At 34.5% G+C, this 17,532-nt stretch overlaps 1 protein-coding gene across 15 annotated transcripts in view; it reads left to right on the top strand.

Moving 5' to 3' along the window:
• The window catches only part of Mpdz (multiple PDZ domain crumbs cell polarity complex component), a 149,903-nt gene that overhangs the window by 128,068 nt on the left and 4,303 nt on the right, over positions 1 to 17,532 (top strand). For 10 of the 15 annotated variants that reach the window (XM_078047640.1, XM_078047644.1, XM_078047645.1 and 7 more), the window contains 14 exons: positions 1,141 to 1,233; positions 1,324 to 1,398; positions 2,420 to 2,600; positions 4,319 to 4,464; positions 5,129 to 5,212; positions 5,376 to 5,569; positions 7,572 to 7,719; positions 11,001 to 11,087; positions 11,966 to 12,056; positions 12,964 to 13,007; positions 13,859 to 13,981; positions 15,259 to 15,363; positions 15,922 to 16,034; positions 16,958 to 17,081. In XM_078047640.1, coding sequence (XP_077903766.1) covers positions 1,141 to 1,233; positions 1,324 to 1,398; positions 2,420 to 2,600; positions 4,319 to 4,464; positions 5,129 to 5,212; positions 5,376 to 5,569; positions 7,572 to 7,719; positions 11,001 to 11,087; positions 11,966 to 12,056; positions 12,964 to 13,007; positions 13,859 to 13,981; positions 15,259 to 15,363; positions 15,922 to 16,034; positions 16,958 to 17,081 — 1,608 coding nt within the window. The remainder of the gene's footprint in view (positions 1 to 1,140; positions 1,234 to 1,323; positions 1,399 to 2,419; positions 2,601 to 4,318; positions 4,465 to 5,128; positions 5,213 to 5,375; positions 5,570 to 7,571; positions 7,720 to 11,000; positions 11,088 to 11,965; positions 12,057 to 12,963; positions 13,008 to 13,858; positions 13,982 to 15,258; positions 15,364 to 15,921; positions 16,035 to 16,957; positions 17,082 to 17,532) is intronic. The other 5 variants (XM_013359850.3, XM_021728196.3, XM_040285815.2 and 2 more) reach the window with 3 other exon arrangements.

The following is a 17,532-nucleotide window of genomic DNA, read 5'->3' as shown; positions in this document are numbered from 1 at the left end:
TGAGAAAATTGAGGGTTAGAGATGTTAAGTGGCATATCTGAATTTCTGCAGTGAGGCAGAAGGTAAATTAGAAGCTAGAGTAGTCTTCTCTTCCTTACACATACATGAGTAATTGTGTGGAGGGAGGTGGTGGAGAGGGATACTTGTGACAGTCTGAAATGCACACAGCATTAAGAGTCTACCTCAGAAAAACTATATTGTTGATCATCTTTAAAATGATGGTGAAACCTTACCTTGATATCAGAGCCATGATCATAAGTATCTCTGAAGGCAAGTTGGGCTAATGTGTGTATATTTCAGATAAACTGTCACAAGTTCCCTTTTCTCTATTTTACTTTTTGTGAATTTTTCCTGGATGAAAACTATAATGCAAAAGGTTATTAGCTCTGGCCAGAATGAAAATTCAAAACTCTGTTTTAATTTTATTAAAGTAAACATTAAAGAAAGGTAAAGGCCACTATTATTGAACATTTGGTTTTGATAAAAGAAAATGTGGAAAATATAGACTATGTAGCTCTCCAGCCTTGGCAGGTTTTCAGGGCATGTCTTTGGACTCAGAAGCATTGTCACTCTGCAGCAAATCAAAACTCTCTTCTTTAGAGAACCAATTCTGGGTGCTCCATTCCAGAAAGGACAGAGCACATAGCACTAATTGCATCTCTCTTTGAAATTAAGAAAGGTGGCAGAAAAGAGTGAAGGAGCCAGAATTGATTGTTATTTCTCAGATCCAGAGGAAAAAGAGAGGAAGCCAGGGTACTTCGGTGGGTTTTGAGTGATTTATTCAGTCAGCCAGTTACACAAGACTAAATCTGCAAGTGTTGAATGTTTTAGTTTAAATTATGGAATGCATTTCTGCTGTTAGCATATTTTGCTGAAGTTTCTAAAGATGTTGGACATAGGAGAGGAATGAAATCACTTGACTATTTTAGTAGAGGAGAATTTTTTTCCCCATTAGAAATTTCAAAGTTTGCTTTTAAAAAAAAATAATAGTAGATTTCTAATAGTAGAATTAAGAAGAACTTTTAATTGCTTTGTTAGCCCTTGGTGGAAGATTTTTAGCCGTTGTAAATACATACCTTCTTCTTTTCTTGTATAAGGTTAATCTATTTCAAATCTCCTGCATGTTCTTTTCACTTCTAGGATCAAGGTGGACTGGGCATTGCCATCAGTGAAGAAGATACGCTCAGTGGAGTCATCGTGAAGAGTTTAACAGAGCAGGGAGTAGCAGCCAAGGTTAGGCTTGACCTTTCTCACTGTCACAAAGTGGTGGAAAAGGGAATTACTTTTGAAAAATCATTAATAATCTTTCACATTTCCATTTAGGATGGACGACTCAAAGTTGGAGATCAGATCTTGGCTGTAGATGATGAAGTTGTTATTGGCTATCCAGTTGAAAAGGTATTTTAAAGAAAAAGAAGAGTTTCACTAAGGGTCTTCAATTTCTATTTTCTGTTTTCTAATCAAGTTGATGTTAAGATGTTCACTATTTCCTGATTGCAAATTCAGTATTCTCAGGGAATTTTAATAAATGTCATAGGGAAATTTGAAACTCCTAAATAATGACTAAATTCATGTTAGGACCAAAGGAATCATTTTCTCATGAATTTTTACTGTCCAGACTATCTACTATACAAATTGCTTTATAAACAGACTTTAAAACTCAGCCCTTAAATATATTACTGTTATTAGAATTGAACAGTACTGTTTATCTGAGCTTTTTCTTCAAAAGTGATCGTAATACTTATTTGGAGTTTCATTTGAGGGTATTTATGTATAAGTGCTAGAAGCAATGCTTTGTTTACCTTGAGATCTTTTTCTTCCTTATGGTGAAGGAGAACAATGTAACTGGGTATGTTTCTGTTTCTACATTGGCCAGCAAGAAGCTTAAAGTCATTTTTTAAAAAAATTCAGTTTTATGGTTGTATAAATTGGATCCTTTAATCCATAAATTTATGTTTTTACTTTCTATTTGCCTTGAGTTTTCTGATTCATGGTTTTCCTATCTTGCTTTTAACATTTTACTAAAAGTCCATGTGTAAACTATTTTAGATTCTCTGTATAATCAGGAAGTGAGTTAAATATTCCATATATGTTCTAAGGTTGTAGGGATTCAGAAAAATGGATGAGAGTAATTGAAATATGAAAGTTGAAAAGCCCTCTACTTATATAAGGATAAATCTGGTCAGAACTAAGAGTGGAAATTAACCACTCTTTAATCAATATTAGGCATTTGGAGAAATTAGAGAAAAACTAGAACCATTTCTTTTCTAGCTTCTCAAGTCCTGACAAGGAATCGTTTGCTTCTGTCTCTTCTCTCAAAGGTAGAATTATAGTCCAGTAATAATAGTGACTTGCATTTGTGTAAATCTGATAATTTGTTTTTGAATTTTGTTTTTCCTCCACACCAATATCCTGCCAGTTTATTGGCCTTCTGAAGACAGCAAAAACAACAGTAAAACTGACCATTCATGCTGAAAATCCAGATTTCCAGTCTGTTTCTCCATCAGCCAGTGCAGCCAATGGAGAAAAAAAGAACAGTTCTCAATCTCCTGTCGCCCCACAGACTGGCTCCCCTGAACTGGAACCTGAGTCCATTCGAAGTAAGGGTTGATTTCTACCCTGCATGTGCAGCAAACTCAGCAGAGTCCTTGCCTGGGAATCAGCTTCCTGCCTGCATCTTACTGTTTAATGGTCTTAGGGAACCCCTTTGGTAAGAGGGTAGTTAAAGAGAAGGGCTACTAAAGGAAGAGTCCTATACTGTTAGGTAGAAGATGTGTGTGCTGTGCCCTAGTCAGCCCTGGTATCTTAGGAAACCCACCCTCCTACTCCAGCCTCAATCAGCTTCTTCCTCTCTAAAACAAAGGAATCCTCTCTTTGTTCTCCAGAAATCTCTTGCTGAGAGTATCTGTGAGTCCAAATATCTAACTAAATGTATTAGAAATACCATTTTCTAGATTTTTTTTTATACTAGGAAAGTAATTTAACTTCTCTAAACTTCAGTTAATCTATAGAGTGGATATTCAGAGTTACAGTTTCCCAGATAGAATCAACACTGCCACTAATAAGAAACTTAAAAATGCTAGTTATTTATTACCACATGCAATGTAAATTGAGTTCTGTGGCTGGTGTGTATTAGACAATCATGTCAAATTAGATGAAATGTATGTATGTGTATTGGTGTGTCATTAAACTGCCAGATGAGTATATAGAGGGAAATTATTCCCTTTAGTTACTTTTTGGAAAAATCATACTAGCTCTGCAGTAAATTTTGATTTAAAAACATTGGTTTATTTTTCAACTTAGGAGGATATCTTGGCCTACAAACTGAAACATTCAGTTCTTCTGACAGGTTTTTAGGGAAATGCTGGTTTAAAACATTCATAATATAGTTGGACAAAAAGTCTTAAAGTAATACATCTCTGATGAAAGTAATCCTGTATTTAGAAAGTAATTCTGGGTAATTTGCTGAAGTGTTAAAAGATTTTATGGAAATTTTTTCATTTTTTTCAGTTTTATGTTGGTCCCTAAATAGCATTGTCTATAAAAATATGAAATTCTAAATGAAAACTTAACATAAAAGAAAATATCTTACACCTGTTCATACCATTTCAGAAACAAGAAAATAGTCTGTTTCTGATTTCCTAAAAAGAGAACATCTTGCCTAAAGCATACGCTTCCCTACTGAGTGTCCTTGCTTTCCCAAACATGCTATTGCTATGTGTTCTTTGTTGTATCATAAAACATATGATACAGTATGAAGACTCATAAAGCAAGGTGTGGAATTATATTCTTGTTTTTATATTATATTCTTATGTGTTGAGTTCTGACCTGTCTGCATTAGGATTTAGTCTCAGAGTTTAGAAAACACCAATGAGACACCACAATGAAAACTGCAAATGCTTATGTGTACATGCATGCATATGTGCTGTGCGTATCTGTTCAGAAGTGATTACATAAGAAGAGATGCTTAGGAGAAGAAGAGGAAATCAAAAAAGTAAAAAGAGCAGGCACCATGACCAAGATTAGTGATGTGTTTTGTTGTCTAAGTACAGAATAGCAAGTGATAATTAAAATAATTAAACAAATAATTTTGTACCTACCATCCAAATTAACAATGATTACCTAGTCATGTTTGTTTGACATTTTAAAATATAAGATAACTAAAAGATTGAAGGCAAAATTGAAGAATTCTCCTTTTCCCCCCAGTCCTGGACCTGTTTCCCTGCTCCATCCCAAAGACAACCTGTGTCGAGTTTCTTATACATATTTTCTAGTTCATTTTTATTTTTATTTTATTTCATTTTTAATTTATTCTTAGGTACAAGCAGATCATCAACACCAGCAATCTTTGCTTCTGACCCTGCAACCTGCCCCATTATCCCTGGTTGTGAAACAACAATTGAGATTTCCAAAGGGCGAACAGGGCTGGGTCTGAGCATCGTTGGAGGTTCTGACACATTGCTGGTGAGTGCCCATCCAGAGTGCTTCAGCCATGCAGGCAGCCTCCAGACAGCTTCAAGAGACTCCAGGGAGATTCTATCAGTTAATTATATGAATTATGAATCACTTATTGTTATTTTCATTTATAGGGCAAACATTTGATTAGGTACTAGGATCATTACTTTGAGTATTGATCACTACTGACTCAGTAAGATTGTGTTACACTTGTTACTGTGACCTTTAGTTTTCAGAATGTCTTACTAGTACTTGACATAACTTAATTTCCTTTTTATTAATATCCAGGTTGGTTTAGTCCTATATTGAGAGGAGTTTGAAAAACTGCATGCTTTGTAGACAGAATTTCCTAAATGTCAAAAATACTTTCAGAATCATTTTGTTTGTGGATAGAAACAATAATATTTTCTTACTATATTTAAGTATGATTTATATGTTTTATGATTTTTCCCACTTCTCTATAATTGGAAAAAATAAACTTCTTTGAGACTTTTTTCCAAAAATATGCTATTACATAGTTCCTAGAATGATGCTATTTGGCTCACATATAAACCTAGTGAGTATATAAATCCCTGTGGTTATCAGAAAAGTACGCTGTGTTTGGACTTCATTTCTTCTCACCATTCAAAGGGAGAATGGGATAAAGCATACTATGTTGTATTTGGAACCTTAGGGCGCCATTATTATCCATGAAGTTTATGAAGAAGGAGCAGCATGTAAAGATGGAAGACTCTGGGCTGGAGATCAGATTTTAGAGGTACAGACTGCTTATTTTTGATCTTCAAAAAATAACAGAGAAAGTCAGTGAGAGGTTATGTGTTTCTTTGCTGCTTTCTTTCTCTCCTCTGCCCTCCTACCTCCCTTCCCTTCTTCACTTAATTCCCCCAGTTCCTCCTAGTCAATGTCCCATATCTGTTTAGGTGAATGGCATTGACTTGAGAAAGGCTACACATGATGAAGCAATCAACGTCCTGAGACAGACGCCGCAGAGAGTGCGCCTGACACTCTACAGAGATGAGACCCCCTACAAAGAGGAGGACGTGTGTGATGCCCTCACCATTGAGCTTCAGAAGAAGCCAGGGAAAGGCCTAGGATTAAGTATTGTTGGTAAAAGGTGTGCCTTTGGAATTGATTGCAACAACAGTAGAATTTTATCAATAGTTCATGTTCTGCAAGTAGCTATCATTTGCCCACTTACAGTGAAAGCATAGAATGATACTGGTTTTGAACATTTAAATCAGGATATTGGGAGATTTTGAGTAGGCTCGACAAAAAGCCTTTTGGTGTTTTTGTGTGTTAGCTATGTGTCAGGAAATACCTTACATTCTGAGGAACAAAGTTAAATAAGACATGGTTTCTGACCTCAAAAATTAACAGTTTGGCGAACAAGAATTAAAAATATTCTTATAGCAAATCAATCTGTTGAGGAATTAGAGAGACACATTATGGGGGAGCTGTGGAAGCAGAGGAGAAAGGAACCAAGAGAAGTGGATTAGGGAAATGTTTCATGAAGAGAGGTGCCTGCACTGAGGCTGAGAGTGATTGAGATGATTGTTGGTCTGCTGAAGGGACTGGAGGATCATACTGGGAGAAAGATCAGAATGACAGGAGCATGCCATCAGCACAGGACAGAAAGCATGAAGCAGGGGATGGGTGCAGGCAGATCAGTAAGGGCACATGATGAGTTTAATATTTATAGGTATGTTTTAAAATATTTATATTAAGTCATAGTAACATTAAGTTCCATAAGTATTTTTTTCCTTTTAGTATTATAAGCTCATTGGGATCAGAAAATACCAGGAAATGAAACAAATGAAGTAAATGTTCAGTAAAAAGAAACTGAATTACTATCACCATTTTTCAGGCCTCAGATATCTAGTTTCAAAGTAGGGTTTTTCTTTTTTCTCCCAACTGAGTCAAAAATTTATGAAATTGTGTCCTTTACATCAGAATATCCTTTGGAAATGGGCGTATCAAAATGCCTACCTGGTTCTGCAGGGACATTTCAATTCAGAAATAAAAGGATATTTATTCCAGTTTGTTTTTTAAGAGACAACTAATGATTTTTTTTTAATACACAGAAAGAAAGTATCATATTATTAAAATTTCAATAGGAATGTGTCTGAAAAATTAGACATTATTTTTGGGAAAACAATATCAGTTGTGTAGCTGTTCAGAAACACTGTGAGCTTAGCATTCACATGGGGACCAGGCTACCACAACATGTGGGGTCACCAAGGCACTATAAAAAGCTCCAGCAACATATCCTGTTTACATTAGGAAGAGCACACAAAGATTATCTAATCCAATACCCTAATTCTGAAGATGTGAAACTAGAATCAGAAGGTAGAGTGCTGTGTTTGAGTCAGATCCCTGGAAGAACAAGTGATATATCCCATCTTTCACTATGCATTTCTGTTTACATTTACTTTTGTATCTTAATGGGAAGTTTGGGGATTTGTTTTGTTTTGTTATTACTTTTTTGATTTCATTTAGTTTTTATTTTTCTATAAAAGGATTGGAATAAGATTAATGTTTGCTCATTTTGGAAAAAAATCTATCTTATGTCTAAGTAAGCTGTAATGATTCAAAGTAAAATACATTGCAGTAATGGTAGTTAAGTTTGAGTAACAAATGGTTTTAGTTTAAGATACACATGTGTTATTTATTTCCAACAATGTTAACAGTGTTGATGATAACAATAATGTGTTTTCATAGCCACAAGTCAGTATCCATTTAAGGATTCATAATGGTGTAGAAAGAACAATAGATTTAACATCCGAGAACTGGCTCTTTATTCCTGTTTTTACCATTTACTAGTTGTGTGGCCCATAAAATGAGAAGAATAGTATCCCCTCCTCTTCACAGTATATAATTGATGAACAACAAATATGCTTATAAAAGATCTGCTCAATCTCTGAAATACTGTAAAACATATGCCATTATTAAATACAAAATGTGTTCTAATAATGTTGCCCCAGCATTGCTCAAAACAATAAAACCCTTAAAAATAGACGTAAATTTTTCATTTTTTAAAAAAGTTAGCTTTCCATTAAATAAACATTTCATTTCAGTTGAGAAAAAGTAATAATGTTGAAATTCAAAATGGTTTGCAGAAACGATACTGGAGTATTTGTGTCAGATATTGTCAAAGGAGGCATCGCGGATGCTGATGGAAGACTGATGCAGGGTGACCAGATATTAATGGTGAATGGAGAAGATGTTCGCAATGCCACCCAGGAAGCTGTAGCTGCATTGCTAAAGGTATAAATCCGATGCCAAAAATAAGTGTGTATAAGAGCAAAAAGAAAGAGAATTTAAACTTCAACTACAATAGTTTAGTCACTTCATTAAAGTATCATCTCAAATAAAACATTTTTCCTACTTCTCTATAATTGGAAAAAATAAACTTCTTTAAGACTTTTTGCAAAAAATATGCTATTACATATTTTCAGTGACAGCTGTTTATTATGTTGTTCTGTATTTATTTAGCAGTATTAGGATTCATGAACTGAGTATCTGGAATTTTAGTAAATCTTTCTAAGATGAATATTGTGTAAATTCTTGTTTAAAACAAAACACATATTCAGACACAAAAGTCTCAATCTTTGTACCTCCATCTTTGTTTCTGGATTATTTCTTACAGCTTCTGATTTAGATACAGATTTAGACACATCTCAAACACAGAGGTGAACTTTTTTTTCTGTTTTCTTTTTTGTTTATTTAACTTTGGATACTATTTTAAACGTCTGTTATCCTTTTTTCTTAGTATAATGTATATATACATCACTGTAGTCAAAGCAGCCAAAAATGTCTTTTGTTTATTTATTTTTATGTGTTGCTAAGGATGGAACCCAGTGCCTCGCATATGCAAAGCAAGTGCTCTGACACTGAGCCACAATCCCAGCCCCACAGAGATGCTTTTTAAAAGTGTCTTGGCAGAACTGCCCAATGTGGGGATCACCGGAGGTGAGATGGGTATCCATGGCACCTCTGGAGATCATATTTTCTAGGCTTTCCTGTCCCCAGCTCTTCTTTAACCCCTATTTTGGCATAGCAGTGTCAACATCTTTATGAAGGATAATGAATAATGTGACAAAAAATGTGGCAGAAAGATTTTTATTATTTATGAGCATTAGAATATAATGTTTTGTCTAAATCCTATTCTGACTCAAAACTATTGAACTATTTGAAAGTTGGTATTTAAAATCAGGTTTGGGTGGGCCAACCTTATATAGTGAAAATAATTTAATGCAGTTTCACCTGGCAGTACTTTCACTGGGAATTATTCAGTTTGTTGGAAGGACCCCATCCCTAGGTATCATTCTAAATTTAAGTACATTTCGCATTATGAAATAGATTCCTCCAAAGAAAGTTCAAGAAGGATCATTTTCCTATTGAAAAGGCAGAACGAGTCTCATTTTAAAAAAGAATTGTAAAGTACAGACTAATCACTTAAAAATACATTTCTTAGGACTATAGACATATTTCTTATTAGGGTATATTCCAGTTTATAGGGAGGATATATATTCCTGTAAATGGGCAATGCTTATCTTTTTGTTCCCCTTTACCTCGTGTGGTTTTTAACCTGAAGAAGTATAATTCAACATTGACTAGAAAACCATTTCCCTCAGTGCCCATGCCTTGACTACATCTTGCTGTGAGTCCACGTGGCAGCTCTGCCATGGTGGACTGGGCGCCGTGGAGGGATGTTCCAGGCGAGGCTCTTATTTTTGGCCTCTATGATTTAGATAGGATTGTGAATATGAATGTGGATATAAAATCATCCATTAACAAAACATTAAAACCTGTAATTTATTGAAGTTTTTTAAACATTAAGAATTCTTTAAGGAGGAACAGTTTTCCTCTGGAGATAAAAATATGTTGGCTCTGTAGCACTGATATGTCTCTGAATAGAAAGTATCCATAAAACATAAATAATTTTAATATCAGTGCAGCCAACCATTGTAACAACCTGTATGGTTGAGAACCTTAAATATTTGTATACTATAATGTTTATGCTGCTGTTTGTTATTTTGATTGGTTAATTCTTCATTTAAAAACCTTACTCATATAACTTACAATATGGAAAAATTCAAGCACATAAAGTTCATCAGAGTATTATTTGTAATAATAAGAAAATTGGAAGTAACATAGTTGACAAAAAACTACATCAACTTTGGCATGTATTTCAAAGATGCATAACAAACATGTCTATTTATAGTGATCTTTATGACAACTATATTAATATAAAAAATGTAATCAGTGAAGATAAAACAAAAAACAATTGTGGTTTACAATATCAATACAGTTATGTAAAATGAAACCTTATAAATTTTTAACAACAATTATGAGGTAATTATTGAAATTAACTTTTTCCTCATTTTACTTTCCAATTTTTTTCTAATGAGAATTAATTGCTTTTATAATGGAAAGATTACCTTAAGTTTTTTATAATAATTAAAACCTTTGGACTTTGAAAGAGCTGTGTTATAGGTAGATGAAAGAGTTATAACACTGCATAGTGAATAATAAATGCATGAACTTGTTAACTTCTGCATTTATGTAAGCTGAAAACACAAGTAGTTCCCAAGAAAAGTTTGGTAAGTTTGGGGCTAAAAACAAAACAAAACGATGAACCAACAAAACAAATAAAAATCAACTGATGGCTATTTCAGGTTAAGTTTTGACTTCTCAAGTTCAAGCTTCCCTTGGTAGCACATCAGCAGCATAACAATGTCAGTGCCTCCTCTTTATGCCTACTCTTAGACTCTGTCATAAGCACTGTACATGGATTACTTTTCTTAACAACTTATTATGCTCTACATTCTAAAAATGCAGAACAACAACTATATTAACATTAGATATCCATTACGGTCACAGAGCTAGTAAAACACAGTCTGAATTTAAATCAGTGTGTCTGAACTCAAAAGCCCAGGGTCTCAAACACCTTGTGGTGCTACTACATCCTGTAGTATTAGGCTATGTAGCATTTCTTGCATGCCTATGGCTTATTTGTAAAGGGCTATAGGGAAATTATCTTCAGTTTTTATTTTGTATTTATGACAATATTTATTTAAGTATTATGTAAGAAGTCTACTCAGGTACTGTGTAGCTTCAGATCATTTGCCCAAGTTTATGAGCACCTCGTCTATTAAGGAAAAATAAGTTGTGGTTGTAGTAGCAAATTTATTGTTTATTTTAAGCCCTGGGTTATTCAGTTCATTTGGCCTTTCTACATCAGTGTGTTTCATGAGAAATTTGCTCAATTCTCAATTTCTGTTTGCTTTGGTAAAAATAATCTCCATATAAATCTTGAGATACAAGACATACACCTGGGGTTGCTGCTGCTGTTTGTTTTTGTTAGTTTTTATTAGTTTTAATGTTTTAAAGGCATTTTTCACAAAGGATTGGTGATATCCTTACCTGTGGAAATCCCAAATGAAAAACACTTTCAAAACCTCAGTGTTGAAGAGTAAAATGTATTGCTAAAGATGATTATAGAATTTTATTTAAGCATTTCCATAAAACAACCACTCCCCCAGTGTTCCCTAGGCACAGTAACCCTGGAAGTTGGAAGAATCAAAGCTGGTCCATTCCATTCAGAGAGGAGGCCTTCTCAGAGCAGCCAGGTGGGTAGCTGTCCATACACCAAGAAGAGCTTATAAATGGCCCCATGGTGGCACTGTCAGGGACATGGACACATATGTGGCCCTCTAAGCAGGGTGACTGAGTGACTGAGTGCAGAATTTGAGATAGGGCAGAATAGGAGATGAGAGTGGGCAAAGAGGCAAGGTGTGACTCTTGATTAGTTTAAAACATTATAAGAATGTGATTTCAAGCATTCTTCTTTTCCCATAATCTCAATGAGTTATCATCGAATATATGTAAGGTCTACTAAGATATCAGATTTTAAACATACTGTGTAGCAATTGCTAGCATCAATCAGTATTCAATATTCAGCTGAAAAACCCCAAATAGGTGAACTGTAAATTCTCTTTACTATATATAAATTAAAATATTGAAATAGTTCAAGATTTTTCCAAGTCCTTTCCTCAGTGCTTTCTTCTGAAGACAGAAGTAGATTTGTACCAATCTTGCTTTGAGTAACACTTTCAGACTTCCTTAATTACTAGATTAGTTTATCATTAACAGGCTCTAATTGTATAGTTTTTGTTTAAGTCCTAGTCTTTGTGCATCAGTTGTTTAAATTTATAAAGGATTGTCTTAAATGAGATTATGAAACCTATTAAAATTTTAGGTAAGTTGAAATCAGTCTTATTTACCCTCTTAGCTTCAATTTACCCATGTTATTAGGCAAATTATTTCTTCAAAAGAAAAAAAAATCATCAGGAATTATGTTTAAATTTCCCTTCAAATTATCAAATGCCACTGTTGTTTAATGATATTTCTCTTTAGATGCACTAAAAAAATTGAATTCTGAAATAAGAGGTATTTAGGGAGATTGATTATTTCTAAAATCTTCTAAAATAATTGGTGGATTTTGTAGGTGAGTGAAGGCAGTTTGTCATCATTTACTCTTCCCCTTTCTGGAATAAGTACATCTGAGTCACTGGAAAGCAGCTCAAAGAAGAATGCATGTAAGATTGGTTCAATATTTTAAGCATGTTTTACTGATCTGAATTTTGGTCGGCAACACTGGTTTTTTCTATCCCTCCCTCCCTCCCTCCTTCGCACTCTTTCTCTTTTTGTTTCCTTTTCCCCCATCTCCCAAATCATCCCATATCTTTACGGAGGTACAAAAACGTGGGTTGGCAAAAAAATCTGAACATCATGATTCTGTGCCTGTGGCAGCTTTTCCCATTTGATGTTTACCCTGAAAGACATAGGAAACATTATCATCAGGATTGTGTAGTTTTTTCTTACTGAGCAGACTGGTGTGTTTGATTTGCTTCTCTTCCTCTGTTTAATGTGACTCCAGCAAATCAGAAGATGCCACTAAGTGAAGCCTTCTTTTTCCATTAAGATTGCAAAATTTTGAGAAAATTAATATCATCCTCCTGTGTTTTAATTACATGAAATCGTGATGCAAAGGGTTTTTTGGCTTGATACATTAGTTGAAAGTTGTTCAAATTGAAGAAACTAACCATATGGCAGTCTCTGTTTGCAATATGACTAATATTCTAGAAGTTTAGGCACTTAAGTCCATGGATTCTTTTAAAAATGCATCCGTGACTTTATTCCTCTCAGCTGTGCATGTGTCTTTCTATGCAAAGTGCATTCTGTCCTTGACTCATTCAAAGTGGATTATATAGTTATATAATCGATGCTTAAAATGAAGAGATGAAATGAGATGGTATGTGCTTTTTTCCAACTGGTAAAATGATGAGTTCCTTTATGAGTCAGATCTAATCACATCTACTGTGTATCATTTATATTTTTAGTAAAATAAATGATAGCCCATGTAGTCCATCTAGCTCCATGTATTGGTGAAAATTTAATGTTCATAAAAATGCTTTGATAACTGTATTATATCTTTTTTTACAGTAGCATCTGAAATACAGGGATTAAGAACAGTTGAAATAAAAAAGGTAATTTGGTGTTTTCAGAGGCATCTACATTTGTATTTTTCTGTAACTATGTTATTGCTTCATAGTATCCAGCTGAATACACACACACACACACACACACACACACACACACACACACACATTGTATACAGTGGAAATAACACAGTGCAGTCTTTGCTGAATTTCCTAGTGATATGACCTCATTTGAAAAATCACTTTTGCCAAAATTGGCATCAATCTGACCCTACACCCAATCATTCCCTCCATCTCCCTTCTGCTGATCAGTGAGCCTTTCCTTTCAACAGACACTTCTCAGTTTTGCTGAAACAGATTTCCCAGACAGCCATGAACGAGAGAGAAAATAAAAGCAGCTGCAATTTTTGAGCCTTAGGATGTGTTGAGCGCTTTTCTAGACACTTCTTGTCAACATCATGTCCTTTAATATTCATTGCAGCCCTCTGTAAGGGTCACTGTTATCACCATTTTAGGAATGAAGATCATCTGGTGATCTGTTGAGGAGTGGGATTGTTCTAGATCCTAGCATTTGTAAGCATAGATCCCTGGATTTGAACTCAGATTTGATTCCCCAGATTGTGGCCTTTTCACTTCAGAGTTTACCTGCTCATCTGTCTCACAATATGATTTCCATTTAGCATATCTTGATTTTTTTTTACTTCCTGAACAGATGCTTATTTTCTTAACCCATACTAAGGACCTCTATCAAATAAAATAATGCAGTTATCTTAAGCTACATTTTCTACCCTCACACCCATAGAACATCAAGGTGGACACTAGAATCTTGAACCAAAGAATAAACAAAGGTCAATTGAAAGTAATACTTTTACTAAAATCTTACATCTGTTGCATGGCAGGGGCCTACTGACTCACTGGGAATCAGCATAGCTGGAGGAGTGGGCAGCCCACTTGGTGATGTTCCTATATTTATTGCAATGATGCACCCAAATGGAGTTGCAGCTCAGACGCAGAAACTCAGGGTAAGTTTTTACCAATAACCATAGTAGCTCTAACAAATCTAGCAAAAGATTTTTATGGGGTAGTATTTTTTTGTTTTATATAAATCCTTCTAATCTAACCATCTATTGCAAGGCTGTTCTAAGTCAGCTAACCAAGCTACAGCAGACCTTGCTTTAAGTAAAGGATAAAGAATAATAATTCAAAACAAAACGAAAGGAAAGGAAAAAAATGACCGGGAATTTGTGAGTAAGTGAAATGGGAAGATTTACAATTGTCTCTTTGTATTTTTATTATATGTTTTGACTCTGGAACAAGTTAAAATAATGCAAAGTTATTTTCAGAAAGCTAGTATGAAGTGAAAGTTTTCTGTTTTCTGTTTTATTGGCATAAATCCTGAATCAACTTTATTAAATTGAAAAGTATCATTTATTTTCATTTGATTGTAAAGTTTGCAGAAACTTAATATAAAGTGACTTGCAATATTGTAAAATTACACAAAACTTGCTTACATTGAGGGATTATTCATATTAGAAGAGTTTGATGGGCTTTATGATAACTGGACAGCTCCAAAATCATGTAAATACTCTTTTAAAGCAACTCAGTCTCTTTAAAAGTAAAGTCTCTGTCGCCTCATAAAAGTTCTCCAAACACAATCATGTTTAGTGTAAATATCCTCTAGATTGGAAATGGTTCAGCCTCTTTTGATATCTAAATTAATTACTGACATTTAAAAAATGATGGTATATATACCATGGGGATCACTCTTCTCTAAGGACACAGTGAAATTTTGGGCTTTATAGGTCATATGAGTGTCTGTTGCAGCTGCTCAGCTCTGCCCTGTGCAAGCAGCCAAATAAGCCTAGCTGTCTTCCAACCAAACTTTATTGACCAAAATAGGTAATGGGCCAGATTTAGCCTGTGGGCATTAATTTGCCAGCCCCTGATTTAGTCACATCTAACGATTATAGTGATAATATCCAGAGAAATTGAAGTTTCCAGATAATATCCATATTTTATTATTTTAATAAGAAATAATGCCTTACCCTGGAGAAATGAAGAATGACTTTCCCCCTCTCCCTCCCACTCCCTTGGTGACTATAGAAATCAATGTGTACAACTTTTTTTGTGGTTGCTCCTTGGACTTCTTGGAATTGGTCATTTTCATCATTATATTTTAATGTCTAGTGACAGTATATATGTGAAGTTTACATTAGAGAAGGAAATGACTGCACTGGTCTCCAAGTCTTATTTTCCCTGTGTGCTTTAGTAGGTGGCTATTTCTTTCTCTCCCTGGCAGGTTGGTGATAGGATTGTCACCATCTGTGGCACATCAACTGAGGGGATGACTCACACTCAAGCAGTTAACTTACTGAAAAATGCCCCTGGCTCCATTGAAATGCAGGTGAGGTTTGTATCTCAAGCACTGTTCAGAATATGGGTAACTTTGAGGGCACATGAACTTTGATGTTAAAGCAGTAAAAAGGATTGAATCTCTTTTTTTGCATTTAATATATCCTTGAACATAAATGATATAAACTGAGAGCTTGAAGAATATACATATGAAACACATTCCATTGCATTTTACCCCTATGCATTTATTGTCTCCTACTTTATTTCTAAGGGCAAAATACAGAGTCTCAACTGTGAACATTAATTGTTAGAATTTTAAGTGGTGTGAGTGTCTTATATTCCAAGAGTCTTTTAAAAATAATTGCACAGGAGACCATGTTTTAAAAGCGTCAGACAGCATTGTAGAATTGAGTTAGAATATTTTTATTATCTGTATAGTTAAAAAGCCACTGGATCTTGTGAAATTTCTCTCTTATGTTCACAGAAATGATTAAGTGGACAATAAAATACACATTTTAATCCAAATTCTCTCTTTGAAGAAAAACTGCTGTTGTCTCCCTAGCCACATGAACATGTGTCTTTTTTCCTCTCTATGCTCCTTTGTACACAGGTGGTTGCTGGGGGAGATGTAAGTGTGGTCACAGGTCATCAGCCAGAGCCTACAAATTCTAGTCTGTCTTTTACTGGACTAACATCAAGCAGCATATTTCAGGATGATTTAGGGTGAGCTCTTATGTTATGGTACATTATTTGTTACTTATGAATCAAGTCTTCCTGACAATTATATTCTCTGTCACATGTTTCTAGCATTCACCTAGAGATGAAATATATAGGGAAATGAGGCATAAAATGCAAAACCTCAGTGCTTTTAACTGTGAACAGTTATGGCATAGATTTAGCTAATCGAGGAAGGATAGATTATAGACCCATAGCTATACATAATACTACCCTTCCCACATTTTCATTTCTGATTTTTTTGGGGGGAGGGGAGCTTATTAGTCTTTATATCACTACCACTGTATGATAGAGAGTAAGTCAAATTTATTCTTTAATTTTTCAGCATTATTAACTCATTTCATACATCCTTCCTTTTGAATGAAAAAATGCACTGCCATTGGATAACAACACTGAATACCAAAAGCATAAGAAAATAAGAAGAGTAGAGAAAAGAGGAAGAACATTGGAATGTTTACAAACAATATAAGCTATATAAAATTACTTAATCAGTTTTTCTATATAAGCTTAGGAACTCCAATGTTTATGTCTTATTCCATTACAGTCCCCTGAACTTTAGCCCTCTCACTTTAAATAAACCAAAAAAAGAATGAGTTTTTCTGTGCCATGAGAACATGCAGTGAATATGTTAGTTTAAGGCAACTGTAAATGAGTAATAGAATTAGGGCGTTAAGTAGGATTTCATTAGATTATGTAAATTTCAATACTGCACACAGCATGCATTGACAATTTAAGCATCCCCAAAATATTCATAATATATTCCCTATTAGAACACAAGGAATTATGCTAGTGTTAGGTAGATGTCAGACAGTGCATAACGTACAGACTCAGATTGTGTGTGTGTGTGTGTGTGTGTGTGTGTGTAATCTATAAAAAATTCCAAACCTCTTTTTTCCTTTCCTTCACTGTAGACCTCCTCAGTGTAAGTCTATTACACTAGACCGAGGACCAGATGGCTTAGGCTTCAGTATAGTAGGAGGATATGGCAGCCCTCATGGAGACTTACCCATTTATGTGAAAACAGTGTTTGCTAAGGTAAGCTTGCAAATTTTAACCATTCTCTTCTCTGCTAAACATTCATTAACAGTGGTCAGCAGCTGGCTTATTAGTTTATGGCCTGAGGTAATGCCAAATGGTTAACAGTTGATCATTTTCTTTCTAAACTCCCTACAGGAGCAAGTCATTAAATATTTTTGTACAATTTGAGCTTAATAATGTTTAAAGGAAAATAGCTTCAAATTAAAACTCCATGGAAACTCTTGACAACATGCATAAAAATATTAATTAATTTTAGTTAGTAAATTCTGTTCTTTCCTTTGAAAACAAGTTGTACATAATTGTCATTTGAAAATGGGGCCTTTTAAATATGTATGCTACCAAGCACTGGCATTTCTTTTTCATTGCATTTTTTGTTGTTGTGAAATAGAAAATAGGTACAGAAAAGTGCACAAAATGTATATTCACGTTAACTAATAGAACATTTATT

Source organism: Ictidomys tridecemlineatus, chromosome 4, assembly GCF_052094955.1.
Source record: "Ictidomys tridecemlineatus isolate mIctTri1 chromosome 4, mIctTri1.hap1, whole genome shotgun sequence".
Lineage (NCBI taxonomy): Eukaryota > Metazoa > Chordata > Mammalia > Rodentia > Sciuridae > Ictidomys > Ictidomys tridecemlineatus.
This window is presented reverse-complemented; position numbering and strand designations above follow the sequence as displayed.